At 40.7% G+C, this 24,422-nt stretch overlaps 1 protein-coding gene and 1 pseudogene across 7 annotated transcripts in view; one reads left to right on the forward strand and one right to left on the reverse strand.

Moving 5' to 3' along the window:
* The window catches only part of BICD1 (BICD cargo adaptor 1), a 274,324-nt gene that overhangs the window by 167,949 nt on the left and 81,953 nt on the right, over positions 1-24,422 (forward strand). For all 7 annotated transcript variants that reach the window (XR_010343025.1, XM_012458412.3, XM_064377438.1 and 4 more), the window contains exon 3: positions 22,623-22,775. Coding sequence is in view for 6 of the 7 variants with exons in the window: in XM_012458412.3 (XP_012313835.2) it covers positions 22,623-22,775 (153 nt within the window). In the remaining variant the exon portion in view is untranslated. The remainder of the gene's footprint in view (positions 1-22,622; positions 22,776-24,422) is intronic.
* Positions 14,091-14,783, reverse strand: LOC105721327 (M-phase-specific PLK1-interacting protein-like; annotated as a pseudogene).

The following is a 24,422-nucleotide window of genomic DNA, read 5'->3' on the forward strand; positions in this document are numbered from 1 at the left end:
GTTCTGGGTTGATTACCCGTATCTTGTCTCCTGCTAAATCAGAGAGGTTTGGGGAGCTCCTTCAGACCCCTAATAAACTTATTCGTGGAGATCTGGGGAATTTCTTCAGACCAGCAATAAAACTTGTTTAATCCAGTCTGGCCAACATGGTGAAACCCCATCCCGACTAAAAATACAAAAAAATTAGCCAGGCATGGTGGCATGCGCCTGTAATCCCAGCTACTCAGGAGGCTGAGGCAGGGGAATTGCTTGAACTTGGGAGGTGGAGGTTGCAGTGAGCCGAGATCACACCTCTGCACTCCAGCCTGGGCAACAGAGTGAGACTCCATCTCAAAAATAAAAAAATAAAATTAATAAAAAGAAAACTTGTTTAATCCTAAATGGTTCCTGTTAAGAATTCATTCATTATTTTGTCATGCTTTAAAGCCCAGGAAAGGCCTAGGCAAAACTCTTGGTGGGCTTTTGTTACATTCTAGCCTTTGTATAAGGGCACTGGCCTTTTTAACTTTTAAAATTTAACTTAACCACTCAATCAGTACTGAAACCGTTGTTATGGAGGCCTGCATTAGTGAGACCTGGCCTGCCACAATGTGATTAAGGAAACTTATTAAAACATTTTTCTAAATCGAGATTTTCCATTTCAATGGCCTTGTAATTGATTGAAAAGTTTATTTTGAATCTCGTGGTCTTGTAGGCTCTTGTGGAGGGTTTAAATTGGAAGATAAGTAATGACAGTAAAACAGTTGTTATGTTAGTATAAAAGAATAAACCCCCCAGGACTTTATTTGGTTTTAAAAGTCTATCTGCAAAGATATAGTTTATAGAAAAATATTTAATTCAAATGTTTCTCATTGCTCTGGAGTGTGTGAAGAAGAGGCCTGAGAATATTCTGTTAGGAAGGCAGAAACTTTCAGATGCAGTTCCCTTGCTTGACACCTCTGTTTCACTTTTGGCTGATTTGTGTAGTCTGACTTCTGCTCACTGACAGGCTCAGCGTCATGAGTGTGCAAGACGTAAGGGAGGTGGGACCTTGTCCTTTCAGTGCCGTCTTCCTGGGTGGCTGCCAGAATTCACCATTATTGCATTCTACTCTCATAGCCTCAATTTCTGTTTTTGTTTGCTTTTACTGAAGTTGGAGTTGTGACACGGAGTCAGATCATTGAAAAGACTCACAGGATTCCAAAGGGCATACTCATAGAGTATAAACTGGCGGATAAAGTACAGCAGGAGAAAGCAAGCAGCGGCAGATACAGCGGGGACTGAGACTTAGGCTCACTGGGGGTGCTCTGTGTTCAGGTGCGAACCACCAAGATACATGCATGATACCTGTTTTCAGGGAAGCCAAAATACAAGTGTACAGAGAAGCCTTTATACCCCCGTCACATTGCTAAAACTGGATGATGAAAGCAGGTACCAAGCCATTTATAAATGTCAGTAATAATGACCAGCACATCATAGAGGGTGGCTCAAGGCAATTTCAGACATTAAATAACATAGTAGAAATCACTAGCTAGTCCATTTCATCCGGGTTCTTGTCACACAACCGGAAAAGATTAGGCTCGCGGACACATAGAAGAGTGAGGAACAGAATTTATTGGACAAAAAGGAAAAAGAGCTCTCAGCAAAGCGAGAGGGAGTCTTGCCAACAGGCCCTTCACCTCACAGATTGAACACCAGGCCACCCCACAGAAACTGAAGAGGCCAGGCTCCTCCCCCTGAACAAGCGTAAACTTCTTGTGGCTCCACCCCCTTCCTCCAGTGAGCAGGTGGGCATTATTCAGAGAGAATCAGCTGAGAAAGGGCAGGCTTCATCCCTGACCAGAAGTCTGGTTTTCCAGACTTCAGGCTGTTTTAGGCTTGAAGGCAGAGTTTCGTAGGGGACCTTGGTAAGGAGAGTTCTTTTTGATACTTTAATATAGATTGTAAGAGGCAGAAAGAAAAAAATTGATCACATTTAACATATAGTTACTTTAAAAAAACACATCCTAGAGTTTTCTAGACTTGTAATATAGAAAATCTGAGTGGCAGCCAACTTAAGACAGATAATGCCTCGAAGTCTGTAACTTTAATAAGCACATCAGAACTGAAATTCTATAGTAGTTACCCTATAGTATTCACATGCATGGAATACTGAAAGCCTTCATACAGGAAAGATTCTGGAAACCATATTTTGATAGTCAGGGTCACAGATATTGCTCTGTTTCAGTAACAGGGTTTCTACTTATGAAAGTTATTTAAAAGGCAAGAGTATTCAAAATGTGAACAACTATTACTACCATTAGCTCCAGAATCAGTTCTGAAGAATTTCTTGGAAGTCATCTTGAAAATAATAAAACAATACATTTTCAGAAATCCACTAAATCATAATCTGAAGCCACTTTACTGAGGTATTTATATTTATATGAATTTGTTATTTTACACAGAATGAGAAACTATGACCTAAAGACAGAGGTAACAATAATCTGATTAGCATTAGCCATCCCGTTCCAACAACAGATCACTCTAATAAGCCGTTTTTAGAAGCAGCAAAGCATAGTGCTTAAGAACATGTTCTAGAGCTAGACAGTCTGGGTTTGACTCCTGATGCCACTTTTTATTCTAAAACTTTGGGCAAATTGTTACATAACCTACCCATGCCTCAATTGGCCTAGCTATAAAATGGGACTAATAATGGTGTCCAACTCATAGGATTGCTATGTAGGCTAAAAGGTCAAAAGAGTTTTCTATTTCTAAAACAATGTGCTTGTAATAGTCTTGGCACATTGTAAACATTGTGTAAGTGCTTATTAAACAAACAAATTTGTGCTTGTAAATGAAGATTGCCATATGAGATACAGATTCTGGTGATCTATATGTTTATCATTAGATATATGATATATACACACACACTCTATTTCAGTCCCTTGAGAGATTAACGTTTAGTCCCTTGATTTGCAAATCAGGTTGTAAATTATATGTATAGAATACCTTTGCAGTGATTAGTTCATTATAAAATTATGCTAACTATGTTGGTTTTCATTTAGGAATAAGCTGACTCTATAAATAAAGTTTGAAAATAAGTAAGGTATAAAAGAATTCTGGAAGGATATACAAAATACTAGGAACAGTGGTTTGGGAGTGAGGATGAGAAGTAGACTAATGTGGGACAGGATGGGAGTGATATTTTTTTTAACTCACCATCTATATTTTTATAATTTCTAGGTCTGGCATCAGTATCTTCTCATCCTAACTTGTTTGTCTGATGAGTTAGTCATAGCTGCATGCTGTTAGTTTTTTCGAAGACTCTTCAAACGGCTGCTGATACTAAAGAAAGTTCTGAAGGAGCACTCTCCAGTGTAGGCTTTTAACTGACTTTTAAAAAACTGCCTCTTTTTTTTTTTTTTTTAATATTTCAGCTTTTATTTTAGATATAAGGGGTACATGTGTAAGATTGTTACATGAGTATATTGGACCCAGGTAGTGAGCATAGTAACCAATAGGTAAAAAGCGACCTCTTAATCAAGAGGGTAGCTCATTACTATTTACGAAGTGTTTTTAAACATTCTTTTCCATTTTTTCTGACAACTCTGGAGTTGAGCAGAAAAGATTTTTCCCCTACTTTTAGAAGAAAACGGCCCGATGCAGTGGCTCATGCCAGTAATCCCAACACTTTGGGAGGCTGAGGCAGGTGGATCACCTGAGGTCAGGAGTTTGAGACCAGTCTGGCCAACATGGTGAAACCCTGTCTCTACTAAAAATACAAAAATTAGCCAGGTGTGGTGGCAGGTGCCTATAATCCTAGCTAGTTGGGAGGCTGAGGCAGGAGAATCACTTGAACCCAGGAGGTGGAGGTTGCAGTGAGCTGAGATTGCACCATTGCACTCCAGTGTGGGGGACAAGAGTGAGACCTCGTCTCAGAAAAAGAAAAGTAAGAAAACTGACAGTCCCCTCTACCTCCCCCGCTCCCCCCAAAAAAAACCTGACAGTCCCAGAAATGTTTTGGTGTAAGTCAATACATGAACTCAGGTCCATGTCTAGAACTGTTTACCACCCACCCCTTCATAAAACAGTAGCTGTGGCCAGGCACGGTGGCCCACGCCTGTAATCACAGCACTTTAGGAGACCGAGGTGGGTGGATCACTTGAGGCCGGGAGTTCAAGACCAGCCTGGCCAAACTGGTGAAACCCCATCTCTACTAAAATTACAAAAATTAGTTGGGCATGGTGGCATGCGCCTGTAATCCCAGCTACTTGGGAGGCTGAGGCAAGAGAATCACTTGAACCAGGGAAGCAGGGGTTGCACTAAGCCAAGATCACACCACTGCACTCCAACCTGTGCGACAGAGCAAGACTCCGTCTTAAAAACAAAACCAAAAACAAACAGTAACAGTTACTTCTCTGAAGCCATTATTTTTTATCCTGTTACATATATTGAAGACTTCATTTGGGTAACTGTATTCATGAGTATCTTAAGCTTTCTTTTTCATTACCAATAGTTGGACTAACCTTTATTTTCTGGATGCTAAAGGTGTTTTATAGCAACAAAAACAAACAGCTAAGTCAGTCCGTCCAGGTACCCTGTTAAAGCTTCAAAGACTTTGAAGTAGGATCAGAATGATCTCTACTATGTACACATTCCTAAAGAATAAACACAAACAAAAATGATATAACTGATAACTTTCAGTCCCTGGAAGGATTAACTTTTAGTCCCTTGATTTGCAAATCAAGTTGTAAATTATATTAATTTGTAATAAAGTTGTAAAACTTTCTACACCTTTCCTCTCCCCTTTCTTCCTACCCACCTTTCTTCTTACCTGTTTCAATACTTTTCCTTCCAGATGATGCTCATGTAGTGTTTTGCTATTTTGAATACCTTCTCCTTTCTCATCCCTATATTTTTTCACTGAGTATAATTCCATTTTAACACATTACCTTAATGCATAACATTATCTCTGTTTTTGCTTACTTCTTTCGCTTTCACAGCACCTCTTCTCAATAAAAGTCTATATATAGTGTGTTCCCATGGTAATGAGAACTAAAATTACTTATAATCAGTGGTTTTTATATTGTTGCTGCTGCTTATCTCTTGGGTTAGGCCACTCTTTATTAGCCAGGTCACAGTTTAGTCTATGAAGTTGAGATGAAACGGTATTTGCCAGAGATTGAACTACTTCTGGAATATTTGTGAATCCAAACTTCACCATTATTGCACCATCTAGATTTCACATCTGTTTAGTGTATTACCCATATTTCCTTTTTCCATATATGAATTATTTTATTGCAATAATTGTGGTATCAAGGCAGCATGTATATTCATAGCTATAAGAAGATATTATTAGAGAAGAAAACTGTCATGGCATCATTCACTATGGTGCTTTGCATTTTTAAATTTCAAAAAGAGAAAGAAAAATTAAGCTAGTAAGTAAGAGATAACCAACCTACTTTGGGAAATGATCAATGGTTTCCTGATTTCAGAGTGGATTATAGAAAAGAGAAAAGATTGTAGTATTTTATATCTGCAAAAGCTTATTCCAAAGCAAATCAGTAAATGCAGGTTACAATACCCAGGTCACAAAGTCACATTTTTATTAATAAAAAATAACTTGCAGCCCATTGAATGAACTTTAAATGGTCATGCTACCTTGTGAAACAGAGTATCGCATTACTGGATCTGCTGTGTGCTGGACAAAGGCCAGTACAGTGCAGTGCTTTGCTGATAGAGTGTCGAATAGATTTTGTGCTGCATTAAAGCTGTCTATAGACTTCAAAAAACAAAGGTTATATCAGCATTAACCAAACTGTTTAAAATCTTACAGTTTCAAAGGACCACATGTTACAGGATTCCATTTATATGAAATTTCCAAAATAGGCGCATTTATAAAGATAGAAAATAGACTAGTGGTTGACTGTCGTTTGCAGGGATGGAAGCATTGCAGGGTCGGGTCAGCGGCCTTAGCTAAAAGATACGGAATTTATTTTCTAGGTGATAGAAATGTTCTAAATTAATGTCAGTGATAGTCACAACTGTGTGACAATATTAAAAATCATTGAATTGTACACTTTAAATGAGAGAATTGTAAATATATTAATTATAGCTCGGTAAAGTGATACCAAAGAAAGATCTGCCCCAAAAAGCTTTTGTGTAAAAATACATGTTCCACCCAATTAAAACGCAGTGTTAATATTTATTCATCTGTTTTATTACTTAAAATAATATGTGTTCTTTTACTATGCTTTTGCACAAAGAAGAAAAAACTATGAATCACAATATAAGAAGACAAGTCATTTATGATTTATTTTGCACCATTTATTTCAACTGTTTAAAATAAAAGGGCAGATTTTATGTTGCTGTCAAGGTTTTGCTTATGATAAATGTTTGAAGTGAAGCCCTGAAATGTGAACTGGTTGTGAGATGGGCTCTCCTTGGCTTCTAATGGAGGCAGGTATCCCATGGGACACACGCTTGTATTGCTTCAAATTCAATGTAGGAAAGTTAACCCTTCACGGTGCCACTTTCTTCAGAGCAAGGTTTGCATATGATTTAAAGTGAAAATTGCCAGGCCCTGTGGCTCACGCCTGTAATCCCAACACTGGGTGGCTGAGGCAGGTGGATCACCTGAGGTCAGGAGTTGGAGACCAGCCTGACCAATGTGGTGAAACCCCACCTCTACTAAAAATACAAAATTAGCCAGGCATGGTGCACATGCCTGTAATCCCAGCTACTCGGGAGGCTGAGGCAGGAGAATCACTTGAATCCAGCGGGGTGGAGGTTGCAGTGAGCTGAGATCATGCCATTGCACTCCAGCTTGGGCAACAAGAGTGAAACTCTGTCTCAAAATAAATAAATAAAAATAAAGTGAAAATTATGCAGTATGAGTTTCACTGTAGTTTTACTACTCTTGTATAGAGGAAGAAAAATTTCTCCTCTTCCTTCTTACAATCTCTGGCTAGGCCTGAGAATTAAACTCACATAAGGCAGATAAACAGAAGAAAAGCACACACTTTTTATTATAATTTTACATGCACATGAAAGTCCTCACAAAACAATGAAGACCCAAAGAAGTGACCAGAAGTAGAAAACTTATATATCTTTTAGACAAAGAAATGTTACATTTGTGAAGAAGTGATAAGGCAAAGCAGTTTGGGTGAGAGGCAGTAAATTGTGAGGAAGTCACTAAAAGTATAGAGGGGGAAGTGAATGGAAGATAAGGGATATTTAGTAAGTTTGTACAGATCTATTTCAGAGTCAATTCCAAGTCGCTGGTGATACAGATGTTCTTTTCTTCCTGATACAGGGAGGGCACCATTCTCCTGGAAATTTTTATCGTGTGTTTTTAAGTAGAAAGCGGGAGGTCAAAAGTCTTTCTTGCAGCTGCTATTTCTCCATTGCTTTCAGCTGTAAATAATCAATATGCCAAAGTGGTATATTTTGGAGTGGCATGTCCTGAACTTCTTCACTTGTTTACTCACTCATTGCTAATCAGGACCTGATCCGTTTTTTACAGCCATCCACTCCTATGCTTTTTATCTTATGCCATTATTTAAATCTGATGTTGCATTCGGTTCTCTACAGTTGGAAGGGGTCTAGGCTAGGCTACCTCTGGATTGTTCAAAATGCTTTATTAAAAGGGAGAAAGTCTTGAGGTCAAATCAGTTTAGCAAATGGTGTGTACCATATCTTGCTCTTACAAAGTCTCAGTGCACACTAGCATATTAAAGGTTCTGAGAAATCTAGAAGAAAAAAAGTATGTAACTTTATTTAACCTAATAGTTCCCAAACTTCATTTATTTATTTATTTGAGATGGAGTCTCACTCTGTTGCCCAGGCTGGAGTGCAGTGGCATGATCTTGGTTTACTGCAACCTCTGCCTCCCCTGTGCCACCACCTCCAGCTAATTTTTGTATTTTTAGTAGAGATGGGGTTTTACTATATTGACAGGGCTGGTCTTGAACCACTGACCTCATGATCCGCCCGCCTGGGCCTCCCAAAGTGCTGGGATTACAGGCATGAGCCACTGCGCCCAGCCTACCCAAACTTATTTTTTAGTGATTCCTAGAAACACTCCATAGAACTATCCTCTGCAGAACATACTATGGGAAATGGGGTTCTGGAGTCATAAGTATCTCCTCCTTTATGACCTTATTACTCTTTCCCAGTTCTGACAGATCTTTTTATATTTCTTTTTTTTTTCTTGCTGAACATGTTTGTTTTAAGCCACAATTCAAAGTTGCTACATTTACTTTTTCCTGGTTATTGCCCAGTTGTTAAGTTTGGATTGCACTGGGAAGATGCTGATTATATGGTGCTCTGAATACCTTGCGTTCTTCGCCAGTAACTCTCCTAAAGATTTGTGATGCACACACAACTGCCCAGCAGGGAATTGGGCTTGCCTTCTTGCAATTTTGGAAGACAGTCCTTCTGCGTCCATCTGTTTGTTATTGGCTGGCACCATAGAGATGTGTTTCTCTGTCCCTCATTAATTGTAACCAACCTTAAGAGAGATAAGTTGGTCTGGGCATGGTGGCTTGTGCCTGTAATCCCAGCACTTTGGGAGGCCGAGGTGGATGGATCACCTGAGGTCAGGAGTTCGAGACCAGCCTGGCCAACATGGCGAAACCATGTATCTACTAAAAATACAAAAATTAGCTGGGCATGGTGGTGCCTGCCTGTAGTCCTAGCTACTCAGGAGGCTGAGGAAGGAGAACCCGGGAGGCAGAGGTCACAGTGAGCCAAGATCACGCCATTGCACTCCAGCCTGGGCAACAAGAGTAAAATTCCGTCTCAGAAAAAAAAAAAAAAAAAAAAAAAGAGAGAGAAGGAATGTATATACCTTACAGTGGATAAGGCATGTATATATTAGGCATGTATATACCTTACAGTGGATAAGTTTGTCAGATCCTTTTCTTAGTGCATATTTATAGAGATAGAATAAATTATAAATACACATGGAATGGATGTCACCAATAAGGGTTTTTAAACACTGGAGAATGAATGGATGTCACCAATAAGGGTTTTTAAACACTGGAGAATGAATGGATGTCACCAATAAGGGTTTTTAAACACTGGAGAGAATTTTACATGGGGCCTGCTTTGTAGATATCCTTTTCTTTTTTCAATCTATGAACTGAAATATGTGAAATAGATCTGTACCCTCCTCTTTTGGCTGCCCAGCTAAATTCATCCCAACAACACTTCCCAGCTGTCTTCAGGTCACCACCAATCCAATCCAGGCTGGAAGTGATGAGGCTGAGCTGTGGAATACAAGGACCATGCGTGGGGTGCTCTTCTGGGTCCTAGGGATAAGTGATAAACTGTTACTGAAAATGGGCTGTCATGGCTCTTAGATCTAGTGGGGAAAGATACCAATAAATAAACATACAAAGAAATCAAATCTTGATAAACACTTCAGATCATTAAAACCAGATTATGTGAGTGTGACCAAGTGGTGCTGTAGATGGAATGGTCTTGGAAAGCTGCTTTCGGAGATGACAGTTAGGTTGAGATCCTAGTGAAGAATGTCAATAAGGAGAAAGAAATCCAGGCAGAAGAGACAGCTGCTGCAGAAACTCTAGAGTAAGACCCAGCTTGAGGTCTTCCTTTTTCATTTTTATTTTTTGAGATAGGGTCTCACTCTGTCACCCAGGCTAAAGTACAGTGGCATGATCTCACTACAGCCTCCACCTTCTGGGCTCAAGTGATCCTCCCACTTCAGCCTCCCAAGTAGCTGGGACTATAGGCACACACCACCATGCCTGGATAATTTTTGTATTTTTTGTAGAGTCAGAGTCTCATCATGTTGCCCAGGCTGCACCTTGAGGTCTTTAAATAACCAACAGAAGGCCATGGAGGGGAGCAAAGTGGATGAGGGATGAGTGGGAAAAAGATACCTCCTGAGCTCTTTCAGGGAGGTCAGGGCAAGTTGCATAGGGTTTTGTCAACCCTGACGTGGATTTGAGAATCATCAGCACACAAGTAGGTATCTAAAGCTGGAGGTCTGAATGAAGTTGCCTTTGGGAAGTGAGGAAGCAGCAAAATGAGGGGCTTGGTACAGACCTGGAAGGCTCAACCTTTCAAGATTGAGCAGAGAAGAGGGGACTGCAAAGAAGCAGCCAGGCAGGTGAGAGTTCAGATGTCTGGGAAGCCATGGGGGAAAGTGTTTCCAAAAGTGGCACATTGCTGGTGAAGAAGCCCAGTAAGAGGAGGACACAGAAGTGGCCACCGAATCCAGTGACAATGTGCAAGTTGTTGATGACTTTTACAAGACCAGGTTCAGTGTTCTTTGGGAGGATTGAGGAGGAATGTCATTTAAGAATGAACAATCTGGCTCATGCCTATAATCCCAGCACTTTGAGAGGCCGAGATGGGTAGATCACAAGGTCAGGAGTTCAAGACCAGCCTGGCCAAGATGGTGAACCCTGTCTCTACTAAAAATACAAAAATTAGCTGGGCATAGTGGCGGGCACCTGTAATCCCAGCTACTCAGGAGGCTGAGGCAGAGAATTGTTTGAACCCAGGAGGCGGAGGTTGCAGTGAGCCGAGATCACACCTCTGCACTCCAGCGTGGGTGACAGAGCGAGACTCCATCTCAAAAAAAAAAAAAAAAAAAAGAATGGAAGATCATGACCATAGAAGTGTAAGGTTAAGATTTGTTTAAGATGGGACTTACTGTCTTTAAACTATATGCAGTAGAATGGAAGCAATTAATGAAAATGAAGGTGGGGATAGGAGCCATATCTCGTTGGATTTTCCTTCCCTCCTTAAGGAAATGTGAGGCATGGTTTTCAGAGAGGAAACAGGGACTGATTGTAGGAAGAGAGAGAAGTAAATAACTTGCTATACTGTGTAAATGTAATATAACCACTAGACAGTATTTATAGCCTATTAGAATTTGAGAGATTCTGGACTTCTTGGTTTTTTTAAATCAATCACTCATATCACTGATTTTGACCAAGTTTAGTTAATAGCAAAGTCAGGATTTGAACCCGGGATGTCTTGTTCAGAGTCTGGCACTTTACCACTCCACTCCACTATCTCTCCATGAGTTAAAGCTGAAACCAGTCCCCAGTCAGCATAGATTTATCTTTTCTCCAGTTCTCCTCAGCTAAGAGCATGCATAGAGAAGGAAGAGAGTTAGGTTTTATAACCAGGAGAGACAGATGAGACAGAATTAAATGTGTTTGCAAATCAGTAAGTGTACAGTGATGGCGACATCAAAGAAGTGAAGAACCCGGTATTGTAGATAATGAGCAAACTGGGGATGAAAGGATAGGAAACGCCGATGAGGTGGAAGAGTGAGTGGCTCGATTGGAAGAACTGGAGAGCCTGATGTGGAAGAATCAGAGGCGCAGTTACTGGTGATAACATGACAGATGATATGCATGTGAGTGGCTCATGTGGGTACAGGAGCAGATCACCTGCATTGAGAAGGTTGAGGATTGAGAAGTCAGGACCTTCTCCCATGGATCTGACATCCTGGGGTCTCATCCTTCTTATTTTCTACAAAAGAGAAACTCAGAGCCTGTGCCCCTGGAATCCTCAAATAAAGCATGTTCTTGTCCCAAGATAGGGAGAGTAGGGGCCGTGCAGGCAACAGTGTCATTAAGCTCACTGGGACTAAAGTGGGTCACCCCTTTCCTTCCCTTCCCTGCTATCCCTCTACCCTGAAACTTTTCTTAACTACTGAGGGCCAGGCCCTCTTGGCCTCAGCACAGAAATTCCTGTGGGGTGGGGGGCAAGGAGAACTGTTGTCCACTCCTCTCTGCAACAAAAGAAGAGTTAATTTTTGGCCAAATGAATGAAAATGGATATTAGGGTCTTGGACTGCCAGAACTCCCTGGTGGTGGCACTCCCTGGGAGAGAAGTGAGAAGGCCTGTTCCCACCCCCCAACTCCTCCCCTCTCTCTAGCTTTCTCTACCTGGACCAGACCAGCTGTCCTCCTTCCTCTCTTCTTGGATCCAGAAATTCCTGGTTTCACTAACAAAATTAACACTACTTATAATTACTCAATAGGATACACCGTTAACTCTCACATTCACTTTGTTATAAAATTTCTTTTTCTATAACAACTCTAGGTATGTTTATTGTTAATAGGCCATTGTTCCTTACTCTTTGTTTTCTTATATTATCACATCAGTCAGCGACCAAATCCTGTTCATTCTAACTGAGATGTTCCAGGATCTGTCCCCTCCGCAGCATTCCCCGTGTCTTCTCTCATGTTGGGCCATCAGAGCAGCTTAGTTGGTTCTCTTTGACCTTTCTTGCTAAAGTCCACCCTCACAACTCTCAACAGAGTCACCTGGCAAAACATAGGTCTGGTTATGTGACTGCTTTGCTTAAAGGTCTTTGATGGTTCCCCAGATTCCTTTGTTTAACATAGAATTTCTTGCAGAATCTCTCTCAAGTTACTTTGCTCCAACCACACCTGACTGCACCGTTCCCTAAACCACAGCCTAGTTAAGAACTTTAAAGATTCCAGGCACTGACTATGTATTGGTTCCCCCCACTACTTCAGGAGTTCACAACACTAGACTAACAACATTTTATTTTACAAAATGGCTCTGAACTTACACATATGTGGAAAATAACTAGCTGCTTTCCAGATTTTTCTGAGTTTCTGTCTTCTTTTTTTCTTTTGATCAGTGTTCCAGGTTCTCTGGGGCTGTAGGGAATTGCTCAGTCTGACTGGAGAATTTTAGCATTGCCTTCAACACAAATACAAGGCTACTTCTGTTTGAAGGTTTATCTCTGGCTGGAAAATATGTCCTCCTCTTTCTCCATTTAGTTAACCTTTACTTTGCCTTCAAGGTTCTAATCAAATGTAACTTCCTTTATAAAGCGTTCCGGGCTCACCCAGGGGTAATCAATCAATTGCTTAGGATTTTGCATGTGAACTTTTGTTTGTGTTACCATCAATTACCTATGGTAACACAAACAGAAGTGAGCTATTATTAATATCTTATGTGACAATGGCTATAATTAATTTATAAAAGACAAAGAGCATTGTAACTGGAAGGCAGAATTATTTTTAATATAGGACTCTGTGGTGACAGGTTTTCATCTGTATTTTTTCTTCTTGCCAATAGTGAAGGGAATTTATGATTCTTATATAAATCTTTTTAATATTAATTAAAATACACTATAAAAGTGGTGCTATACTCAGGTGCAATGCAAATAATGAGGTGAGTCTATCGCTGCCATCTCAAGCGGCTCCCCTCCAGGAGCTGGGACTCAGCTCCCTGGAGGTGAAAAGCTAAAACATTTCCCTGTTGTGCCATTTTCTCCCCTTTTCTCTCATGCATTGTTTTTCTTACTCTGATTATTCTTGATGGGAGTTTTTAGCAGAGCTCAGCACCATCTTATCCCAGGAAGAAAAAAAAATATATGAGATAAATGTATGAGAAGTGGTGCAAAAAACAACAGTTGCAATCTTTTAAATTTATTGTGGAATTAAAGAACATGTCCCTAGAATATAATCACTGGCAATTCAAAAAGCAAGGATTTTTAGCAAAATAAATAAGACCAGTTTTCTTCCTCTGGGGCTTGTGTCTGTTTATCTCAGTGAGTCTTTTGCTCCAACCACACTAAACTGCACTCAAGTCTTGCAGCCCAAGCTCTTCCTTTTCCTTAATTAGCATCAGGAGTTTTCATTAGTTATTTTACGAGTTGTTAGTGATCCTCATTAGCTTTGCTGGGGTCTTAAATTTTCTTGACATTTACTATTTCATTGCATAAGATTTTATGGTTAGGCTGGGTGAGGTGGCTCACACCTATAATCCCAGCACTTTGGGAGGCCGAGGCAGGTGGATTGCTTGAGGTCAGGAGTTTGAGACCAGCCTGGCCAACATGGTGAAACCTCGTCTCTATTTAAAAAAAAAAAAAAAAAAAAAATTTATGGTTAATTCCTAGAGTATATAAGCCAGATTATTGGCCATTGTTATTTTTTACATTGTATATATTCCTATTTCAGAATTTCTTGTATCTTTTTTTTAGAAGACAAAATGTTTTATTTTAAAACATTGAAAAAACATTGAATTGAATGTCCATTATATAACCAGGAATGTTAAATATATGAAATCTGTAAATCTCTAAAATGTGGTTAGCACTTCCAGAGCTAAATGTTGCAAATTATCCTACTTTTTTCTCTAATATCAACAGTACCCGATGTTATGAAAAATAACAAAAAGACCTTACTAATTATCCAATCAAAGTCATCTTTGGGTAAATTTATATCCACACAAGGTAAAGTTTTGTCCAAGATGTTCCTGATACATGAAGCTTCCACTTGAATTTCAGAAATGGAACAAAAGTATCTTCCTTTTTTGCCTGTGAATGTTTGAGTATTGCTGTATTGTTGGCTTATATCCACTACAGATACTGGTTCTAGGCCAGCCCAAGGGTCTTCAAGCATTGAAGCCTTGAAATAATTTTCCAACTCATTAGACATTCTTTTTTTTCTAACACGCCCTGATCCAAATGGTGTAGATGTCCTTGGAGAACCCTGGGGGTGGGTCTGCTGTTGCTCTGGGGAGTAGCCGAATTGCTGCTGGGATCCCGCGGGGGACCTGGAGTAGGAGCCAGGGTAGCCCCGAACTGGCCCCCCGGGAAGCTGACGCCGTGTCGCGGAGAGTGGCCGCTCCTGTAGGGCCTAGACTGGGGCCCGTATGGCGGCGTGTGGTGCGGACTCCCGTACCCGTCTCGAGGGGAGGGCAACCGTGGTACCCCGGAAGCTGCTTCCGCTACCCCAACCTCCTCCACCCGGACCAGGGTAAGGAGGAGTCGGGGGCCGAAAATGCTGTCGCTGCATATCAGGAGCAGAAGCCGAAGACCTCACTGCAGCGTTCTCCCACCGGAACTGTATCCAATTTCTTGTGTCTTAACATTTTTCTTTACAATTTTATGTAAATGGCATCCAGTTCATTGGACTTCCTGATATCTTTATACATATTAAATAAGAGAAAAATAAGTAAATATACGTATCACTTGCTCAGTTGATAGATTTTTCAAGAAAGAAAAAAATTAAGATAAAATTTCTACAAAAAAAGATTTTAATGAAATACTCTACTACTATTTCTCATTCCACACTTATTCCGCACTATGCTCCAAGTATTGTCCAAGGAACAGAAGGCAGAAACCAAGTAAGATGACAATATATTGGAGAAGAATGATTAAGTCATTTCAGAGATTTAGGTGTATTTTATTTCCAAGTGCATTGTTCCCATTTTGTGCCTCCTTCTCAGATAACACAACATAAGAAGCTGTCATCTATGTAATAATATTTTTTGTGTGTGATTAACCACTTGTGTACCTGTTTTATTATTCACTCCGTGGTCATCCGGGCCTAAAATGTGCCAGGTGTTAGGGACATAGGATAACAAGACAGAAAAGGATCATTATATTCAGATGCAAAAGAAAATGTAATAAATATAAAATGTACAAAAAGTAAGTAGCCAGTTTCAAATAATAATCAGTGTCATTCTGTCAACACTTATTTTCTGAGTACATACTCTATACTAAATACTGGTCTATAAATTAACTCTGATGGGAGAGTGGAGTGGGAGGGGAATTATTTTATATTAGTTGCTCAGGGAAGGTTTCTCTGAGGAGGTGACATTTGAACTGAAACCTAAATAACAAGTAAAAGTAGAAGAGGTTTTCAGCTGAGGTTCTGGGAGTCTGTAGATAGATTTCAGGAGGCCTATAAACTTGGATGGGAAAAATAATTACATCTTTGTTTTCACTAAACTCAGACTGAAATTTATCATTTTCTTCTATTTGAATGTAGACAACAAACTTCACTAGTACTAGTAGCACTTGTTACTTTGTTACCACTAGAAAGTGTAGTTTTTTAAATGATATTTCAGTTTTCACAGGTGTCTTGAAATGTTATCATTGCTTTGAAATTATGAGATTTCTTAGACTGACACTAGATCTGCTTCTAATTGTGTTAGTAAAGAAGCACATGTGTTACTGTGTTGATTATGTATTACTGGGCAAGAGTGACCTACAGTTTGGGAGCTTTAAACAATAACCTATGATTCTGTTGGTCGACAATTTGGGCTGTGCTCAGCTGGGTGGTTCTTAAGGACTTGCCAGGATTGCTCATGTGGCAGCAGTCATCTGACAGTCCCACTGGGCCAGATAGTCCAAGATGGCCTTCCTCCCATGCCCAGCAGCTGGTGGTAACTGCAGACTGGGCCGCATGGCTCCAACAGGTTACCCTGGGGCTCTTCACATAGTCACAGTGTTACAAGACAGCAGGAGCATGAGCTGCAAAGCCCCTTGAGGCTCAGACTCAAAACTCCCCAGAATGTCCACTGTCTTCTAATGGGCCAAAGCAAATCCAAAGCCCAGCTCAGTCAGTTTGAGAGGAAAGTCCATGGGTTGTGACTTTAGGGAAGTGTGATTAATTGGGGGCCATTACTATACTTATCTGTCAACTACTAAGTCCTAATTTTTTTTTTCCTGAGACAGGATCTCACTCTGTTGCCCTGTCTGGAGTGTAGTGGCATGATCATGACTCACTGCAGCCTTGACCTTTGGGGCTCAAGCAATCCTCCCACTTCACTCCCTGAGTAGCTGAGACTACCAGTGTGTACCACCATACCTGGCTAATTTTTTGCATGTTCTTTTTTTGTACAAAATAATCTTCTGGATGGGGTTCACCATGTTGTCCAGGCTGGTCTCGAACTCCTAAGCTCAAGTGATCCTCCGGTCTCAGCCTCCCAAAGTGCGGGGGTTACAGGCATGAACCACTGTGCCCAGCTTATGTCATAATTTTAAAAATTATTGTAATAAGTTGGCTGGGTTTGGTGACTCACGCTTGTAATCCCAGCACTTTGGGAGCCCAAGGCAGGTGGATCACTTGAGGTCAGGAGTTCAAGACCAGCCTGGCCAACATGACGAAATCCCTTCTCTACTGAAAATACGAAAATTAGCAGGTGTAGTGTCGGGCACCTGTAATTCCAGCTCCTTGGGAGGCTGAGGCACAAGAATCACTTGAACCTGGGAGGTGGAGGTTTCAGTGAGCTGAAGTTGTGCCACTAGACTCCAGCCTGGGCGACAGAGCAAGACTCTTTAAAAAAAAAAATTATATATATATATTTATATTTATATAATAATTATATATAATTATATATTTATATATATTTATATTTATATAATAATTATATATATATAATTTTAACATGATTGATGTTTTTTGTAATTTTGTCCTTTATACTTTTTAAAATATTATTTTGAGAAGAGTTTCCTAGGCTTCAGCACGTTGTCAAAGAGGGTCACGGCACAATATAAGGTTAAGAGCCCCTGATCTGAAGGTGAGGAGTTCTGAAAAGAGGAGTAAAGAAGCCTCAAGGCAGAAGCAAGCCAGTACGTCCAATGAGATGGAGGAGCAGAAGGACAGTTCCTGTGGCCAGAGCCAAAGATTGAGGGGCAACATGGTTGGAGACAGAGGCAAGGCCAGATCATGTGACTTCTTTGAAAACTTTTAAAACTTGCAGAGGGACCTCTGCTTGCCCACTGCACCACACCCACAGAGTATGAAAAGTAGGTATTGGCCAGGCGCGGTGGCTCACACCTGTAATCCCAGCACTTTGGGAGGCCAAGGTGGGTGGATCACCTGAGGTCAGGAGTTTGAGACCAGCCTGACCAACATGGAGAAACCCCGTCTCTACTAAAAATACAAAATTAGCCAGGCGTGGGGTGCTTGCCTGTAATCCCAGCTACTTGGGAGTCTGAGGCAGGAGAATTGCTTGAACACAGGAGGCAGAGGTTTCAGTGAGCCAAGATCACGCCATTGCACTCCAGCCTGGGCAACAGAAGCGGAACTCCATCTAAAAAAAAAAAAAAGAAAGAGAGAGAGAGAGAGAGAAAGAAAAGTAGGTATTACATGTGAATTGTATTTTGTGATTTTTTTTTTTTGTCATTGCTAACTTTTTTCAGTTATCTTGGCAGAAATAAGAAAACTCTGCTATTCCGTATACCTTTTGTGATATCAGAGTCTGTTGTCTATAAAGGATGCTTGAGCAATAGCTTTCTAGAGCTGGGAAAACCACATTTCAACAGGATTATATACCAGTATTTACTATTTTATAAATCCACCCATATTTGCTTAAAATCATCTCCTTTAGAGAGGCAAGAAACAAAAGCCCATTTTTTTTTTTTTTTTTTTTTAGTTTTTAGGAAACTCATAGAAGCCATTGGTGTGGTTCTTTGAAGTTGGCAAACTCTGTTTTCAGAAGACTTCTATGTTGACACTTGTGACCTAGAGAACAGAATTGCTTTAAGAGGTCAGCATTGATAAAAACTGAGGGAAGCTGAAAAGGGAGGATTAGGCTAAAGTCAGTTGTTGGAGTAGGCATAGGTGAATTACTGGTGAATTACTAAAGTGTTGAAGAAATGACTGTTGGAGTTACCAGTTTATTATAATGAGAGCTAAAGTGAGAAATGCCAGCCAGCCTAGAAGCATTCTGACTAACAAGGAGCTCAAACCCCTTATATATAAACCTGTGAAAACAAGTTTCCAGAACAACCAATTAGTTTGTATAGCTTCAGTATTGATGATTGCATTCCATAGATTACATTAAATTGATGAAGTCTGTACATCTCCAGGGAACTCCTTACAAGCTAGCCAGTGAGCTTTTATGATGGTAAGATACAGAATGGATAAAAATCTGCCAAAAAAGCTTTGGCCCTGCCCAAATTAGGATCTATTTTCATATTATCACCAGGTCAAACGTCTTGCAAACTGTCCTAGCTTTCATCTTATCAGACTGCAATTCATAACAATGAGGTGTCAAAGACTTTTTCCTTAACCACACTTCAGTGCTTCTCTGCTAATGTCTCTTTTCGACCAAGCTTCAACCTTGCTCCACCCCCAGCTTTGGCCTGCCCAGCCTAGCCTTAGCAAGGAATTCTGCTAAGTCATCCCCCAACCCTAGATATCTAATTACCCTTGATATTTGATCAAGTTCTTCATCCTCCACCTTTTTGATGTCTAAGTCCTTGCACTGCCTTTAGCAAGAGTCCTGTTAGGCCAGCTTGGCAAGAATTTCCTTGCCCTTGATGTGTCCTTTTAGCAATTTCCCATCCTTTGACCTGCTCATGCTGTTCTTGGTTATAAATCTTCACTTGTTCTTGCTGTTTCAGAGTTGAGCCCCTTCTTTTTCCCCTCCAATTGCAGTGGTCTTGAATGAAGTCTTCCTTACCGTTTTAACAAGTGGCAGAATAATTTTTTTAACATACTTTCATACCACAATCAACAGCCCCTTATCCTCCCCAAAACTCTGAGCTAACATCACTATTTAGAACTGCATCAATGATTTCGGAGCTGAATTTTTCATTTTACATGAAAGATTATGTGTTTATAATTTGTTGCTTTCACATAAGCATAAACAGAACCAGGAAGAGCTGTACTCAGGGGTCAAGTCAGAAGAAAAATATCACCATATTCAAACAGGAAACTGAACAGGCTCTGAAAACTAAGGCAAAAGGAGTTATTGTTAACATATGTAGACTATGAGCCGGGTGTGGTGGCTCACGCTTATAATCCCAGCACTTTGGGAGGCCATGGCAGGATTGCTTGAGCCTGCACATTTGAGACTAGCTTGGGTAACATGGTAAGACTCCATCTCTACAAAAAATTTAAAAATTAGTTAGGTGTGGTGGTATGTACCTATAGTCCAAGCCACTCAGGAGACTGAGGTGGGAGGATCACTTAAGGCTGGGAGGTCAGCCAGGTGCGGTGGCTCATGCCTGTAATCCCAGCACGTTGAGAGGCCAAGACAGGCAGATCACAAGGTCAGGAGTTTGAGACCAGCCTGGTCAACATAGTGAAACCCAGTCTCTACTAAAAATACAAAAATTATCTGGGTATGGTGGCGCACGCCTCTAATCCCAGCTACTTGGGAGGCTGAGGCAGGAGAATCACTTAAACCCGGGAGGCAGAGGTTGTGGTGAGCCAAGATTACGCCACTGCACTCCAGCCTGGGCAACAGAGCGAGACTCTGTTCCCCCGCCAAACGCTGAAAAAAAAAAAAACAGTCTGGGAGGCCAAGGCTACAGTGAGCTATGATTAAGACACCAGACTCCCACCTTGGCAACAGAGTAAGACCTTGCCTCTACAATTTTTTTTTTTTTTTTTTTTTGGTGCAAGTCTGGGCACAGTGGCTCACACGTGTAATCCCAGCTTTTGGGGGCCAAGGCAGAGGGATCCCTCTCAGGAGTTTGAGACCAGCCTGGGCAACATGATGAAACACATCTCAACAAAAAATACAAAAATTAGTCAGGTGTGATGGTGTGTACACCTCTAGTCCCAGCTACTTAGGAGGCTGAGGTGAGAGAATCTCTTTAGCCTGGGAGTTCAAGGCTGCAGTGAGCCATGATCATGCCACCACACTGTCGCCTGGGTGATAGAGTGAGACCAAGTCTTAAAAAACAAAAATCTGTAGAATGTGAAGCAAGATGAGAGACATTTGAAAGCATACATAGGAAAATCAGGTGTTCTCCTAGAGCTGGCTCTCTGTTGGGACAGAGACCTTTAAAATGTTTCTAGTGCTTGCAGATGTCACCCTACCCTCCTGCAAAGATAAGAGTGCATTTACTTCTGTCACCGTGGATTAGCTTTGCACATGTATTCTTTTCTTAGGGCTGCTGTAACAAAGTACTACAAACTGGGTGGCTTTAAAACAACAGAAATTTATCGTCTCACAGTTCTGGAGGCCAGAAGTCAGACATCATGGTGTCAGCAGGGCCATCTCCCTCTGGCAGCTCTAGGGAAGGACCTTTCCTTGCCTCTTCCTGGCTTCTGGTGTTTGCTGGCAATCCTCAGTGTTCCCTGGCTGGTAGATGGATCACTTCAGGCTTCGCCTCCATGGTCACATGGCCATCTTTTCCCTGCATTTCTTCACATAGTCTCCACCCCACACGCGGAGGTGTGTGTCAGTTTCTGTGTGGCTGAATTTCCCCTTTTTATAAGGACACCAGTCCTATCAGATTGGGCCTATTGTAATGACTTCATTTTAATTTTTATGTTTATAAAGACCCTGGGAGTTAGGACTTCACCATGTCTTTTTTGGGAGACAATTGAACCTACAGAGCATGTTTTTGAACTTTACGTGCAGAATCACACTGTATGTAGTCTTTTGCATCTGGCTTATTTCAGTCAGTATATTACTAGATTCATCCATGTTGCAAGTAGCAGTTTCTATTCATTGTCAGTCCTACCTACCAGTATATCAAGACTCTGCAGATTATGGTGCGAAGTCCGAATGCATCATAACTGATTTTTTTCCCACATGGATATCTAGGTATTACATAAGAAAATGTGGTTTTTGGTTTCTATGGTACTTTTTTCCATATTTCTCTTTGTTTGAATAGGAAACAAATCTAATTAAACCTTAATTGAAAGAAAACTTTTATATCCCTTCTTTCCATGACTATGAATATGTTACCTGTATAAATGTTTATATCTATGATGTGGTCACTATACATTTTGAACCAAAACATAGCTTATAGTTGTCACATGAGTTTATGGAAAAAGTTAAATATTTTACTTAATTGATTTATTTCTATCCTATAACTTTGCACATAAGACCTGATAATACAAGCTTGTTGTTTAAAAAAAAAATTGATATGATCCGGAAGGATATAAAATCAAAGTAATAGTCTCTTCTGGATATTCTTACAAAGTTTTTTTTTTTTTTTTTTTTGAGACAGACTCTTACTCTGTCGCCCAGGCCGGAATGCAGTAGCATGATCTTGGCTCACTGCAACCTCCACCTTCTGGGTTCAAGCAATTCTCCTGTCTCAGCTTCCCGAGTAGCTGGGATTACAACTGTGCATGTGTATGTGTGTGTCCCCTGTATTTCCAACACACCTGGGATCCTAATATGCATACTAATCTATAACTTGCTTTTTACATTTAACAATATATTATGACTACATTTCCGTTTTAGTACAATAAAATTTCTCCTTATTCTTTTTTTCTCCTTTGAGATGGAATCTTGGTCTGTCGCCCAGGCTGGATGGAGTGCAGTAGTGTGATCTTGGCTCACTGCAACCTCCGAATCCCAGGTTCAAGCAATTCTCCTGCCTCAGCCTCCTGAGTAGCTAGGATTATGGATGCCTGCCACCATGCCTGATTAATTTTTTTTAAATTTTTTTATTTTTAGTAGAGACAGGGTTTCACCATGTTGGCCAGGTTGATCTCCAACTCCTGATCTCAGGTGATCCACTTGCTTTGGCCTGTCAAAGTGCTGGGATTACAGACATGAGCCACTGTGCCCAGCCTTTCTCATTTTTAAAAATAATTTTATACTGTTCCATTCAATGGATGCATGATAATGTGTTCTCCAAATAGTGAATATTTAGACTATTTCCAATTCTTTGTGGAAGAATACGTGGATTTATTTCTCTTTTTATTTACTTCAATGAAAACATTCGAGAATGATTTTTCGATGTTGAATTGCTGGGTCATATGTATGTGCTTTTAAGTTGTTGACAGATATCACGAAATTGCCATTCAAAAAAGGCAGTAGCAATTTACACCCCATGAGGTGTTTTTATTATTAACTACCAGGACTTTACACTTTGTAAAATCTACAATAAGAGAGTTATGTATTGATTGTTTCCTCTGTTGTTTCAGAACAATGAGATGGTGGAGCTACAGAGAATACGGATGAAGGATGAAATCCGAGAATATAAGTTCCGGGAGGCCCGACTCCTTCAGGACTATACTGAATTGGAAGAAGAAAATATCACATTGCAGAAACTAGTGTCCACATTGAAGCAGAACCAGGTAAGGCTTAAGAAATTTTTTGAGTTATACTGAAGACGGATCTACATCTTCTGACCACTAGGGTTAAATCTCTTTACTTCTCAGGAAGGAGCTTGTCCAAATTTGTTGTTAGTCTTTAATCTTCTCTCTATAATATTTATGTACTGAAATGTCCCAACTCTCCTATTTTAGCTAAAATATAGAAAGAAAAAATACACCTGTAAGTAGTATAGTGTACAGTAAAGCTTTATTAAATAAGAAAAAGTATTTTAGTTTTTATTTTAGCTTTGCACTCATTTATTTCATTTGTCAAATGTATCGTAACAAATTTAACTTGACTACTTCTTATTAAAAGCCAGGGTCTTAGCTGGGTGTGATGGTGTATGCCTGTAATCCCAGCTACTTGGGAGGCTGAGGCAGGAGAATTGCTTGAATCTGGGAGGTGTAGGTAGCAGTGAGCCCAGATCGAGCCACTGCACTCCAGCCTGGGTGACAGAGTGAGACTCTATCTCAAAAAAAAAAAGTGGCCAGGTGCAGTGGCTCATGCCTGTAATCCTGGCGCTTTGGGAGGCCGAGGTGAGCGGATCATGAGGCCAGGAGATCGAGACCATCCTGGCCATGGTGAAACCCTGTCTCTACTAAAAATACAAAAAATTGGCCAGGCATGGTGGCATGCGCCTATAGCCCCAGCTACTCAGGAGGCTGAGGCAGGGGAATTGCTTGAATCCAGGAGGTGGAGGTTGCAGTGAACCGAGATCGTGCCACTGCACTCCAGCCTGGCGAAAGCGCAAGACTCCATCTCAAAAAAAAAAAAAAAAGCCTGGGTCTGTAAGCTTGTCTTTGAGCTTAGGGTCTCCTTACAATCACTTGTCTCTTACTCTCTTAAAATTTTTTCTATAAATTGCTTTCAAATCATAGAGGGTAATGGATTATGAAGTATAAATCAAGAAGAGCAAAATTATAAGAAAAAGAGGCTGGGCGTGGCAGCTCACGCCTATAATCCCAGCACTTTGGGAGTCTGAGGCGAGTAGATCGCCTGAGGTCAGGAGTTCAAGACCAGCCTGGCCAACATGGTGAAACCCTGTTTTTACTAAAAATGCAAAAATTAGCCAGGCATGTTGATGGGCACCTGTAATCCCAGTTACTCAGGAGGCTGAGGCAGGAGAATCACTGGAACCCGGGAGGCATAGGTTAAAGTGAGCCGAGATCACTTCAAGGTGCTTCCTTAGCGACACCTCTATTCTTGTCTAAATGCTGTTGTCACCTCTCAGTTCAGATCAACAGCCTATGCGCCAGGCACTGTGCTTGGCTGAACAGACACAAGAATCCATAGGGCATGATTCTTGTTCTCTGTAAACTTAGAAGCCAGGCCAGATGTATGCTTTTACTTTACTCCCTTCCTGAATAGGTATCTATTTCCAAATTATTTGGACATAATAGATAGATAGATAGATAGATAGATAGATAGATAGATAGATAGATGACTGATTGATACATAGATAGATATAATTTTTTGTTTGTTGTTTTTTTTTTTGAGATGGAGTCTTGCTCTGTCTCCAAGCTAGAATGCAGTGGCGTGATCTCAGCTCACTGCAACCTCCACTGCCCGGGTTCAAGCGATTCCCCTGCCTCAACCTCCCAAGTAGCTGGTACTACAGGCGCACACCA

Source organism: Aotus nancymaae, unplaced genomic scaffold, assembly GCF_030222135.1.
Source record: "Aotus nancymaae isolate 86718 unplaced genomic scaffold, 86718_ANA_hifiasm-v0.15.2.pri h1tg000016l, whole genome shotgun sequence".
Taxonomy (NCBI): domain Eukaryota; kingdom Metazoa; phylum Chordata; class Mammalia; order Primates; family Aotidae; genus Aotus; species Aotus nancymaae.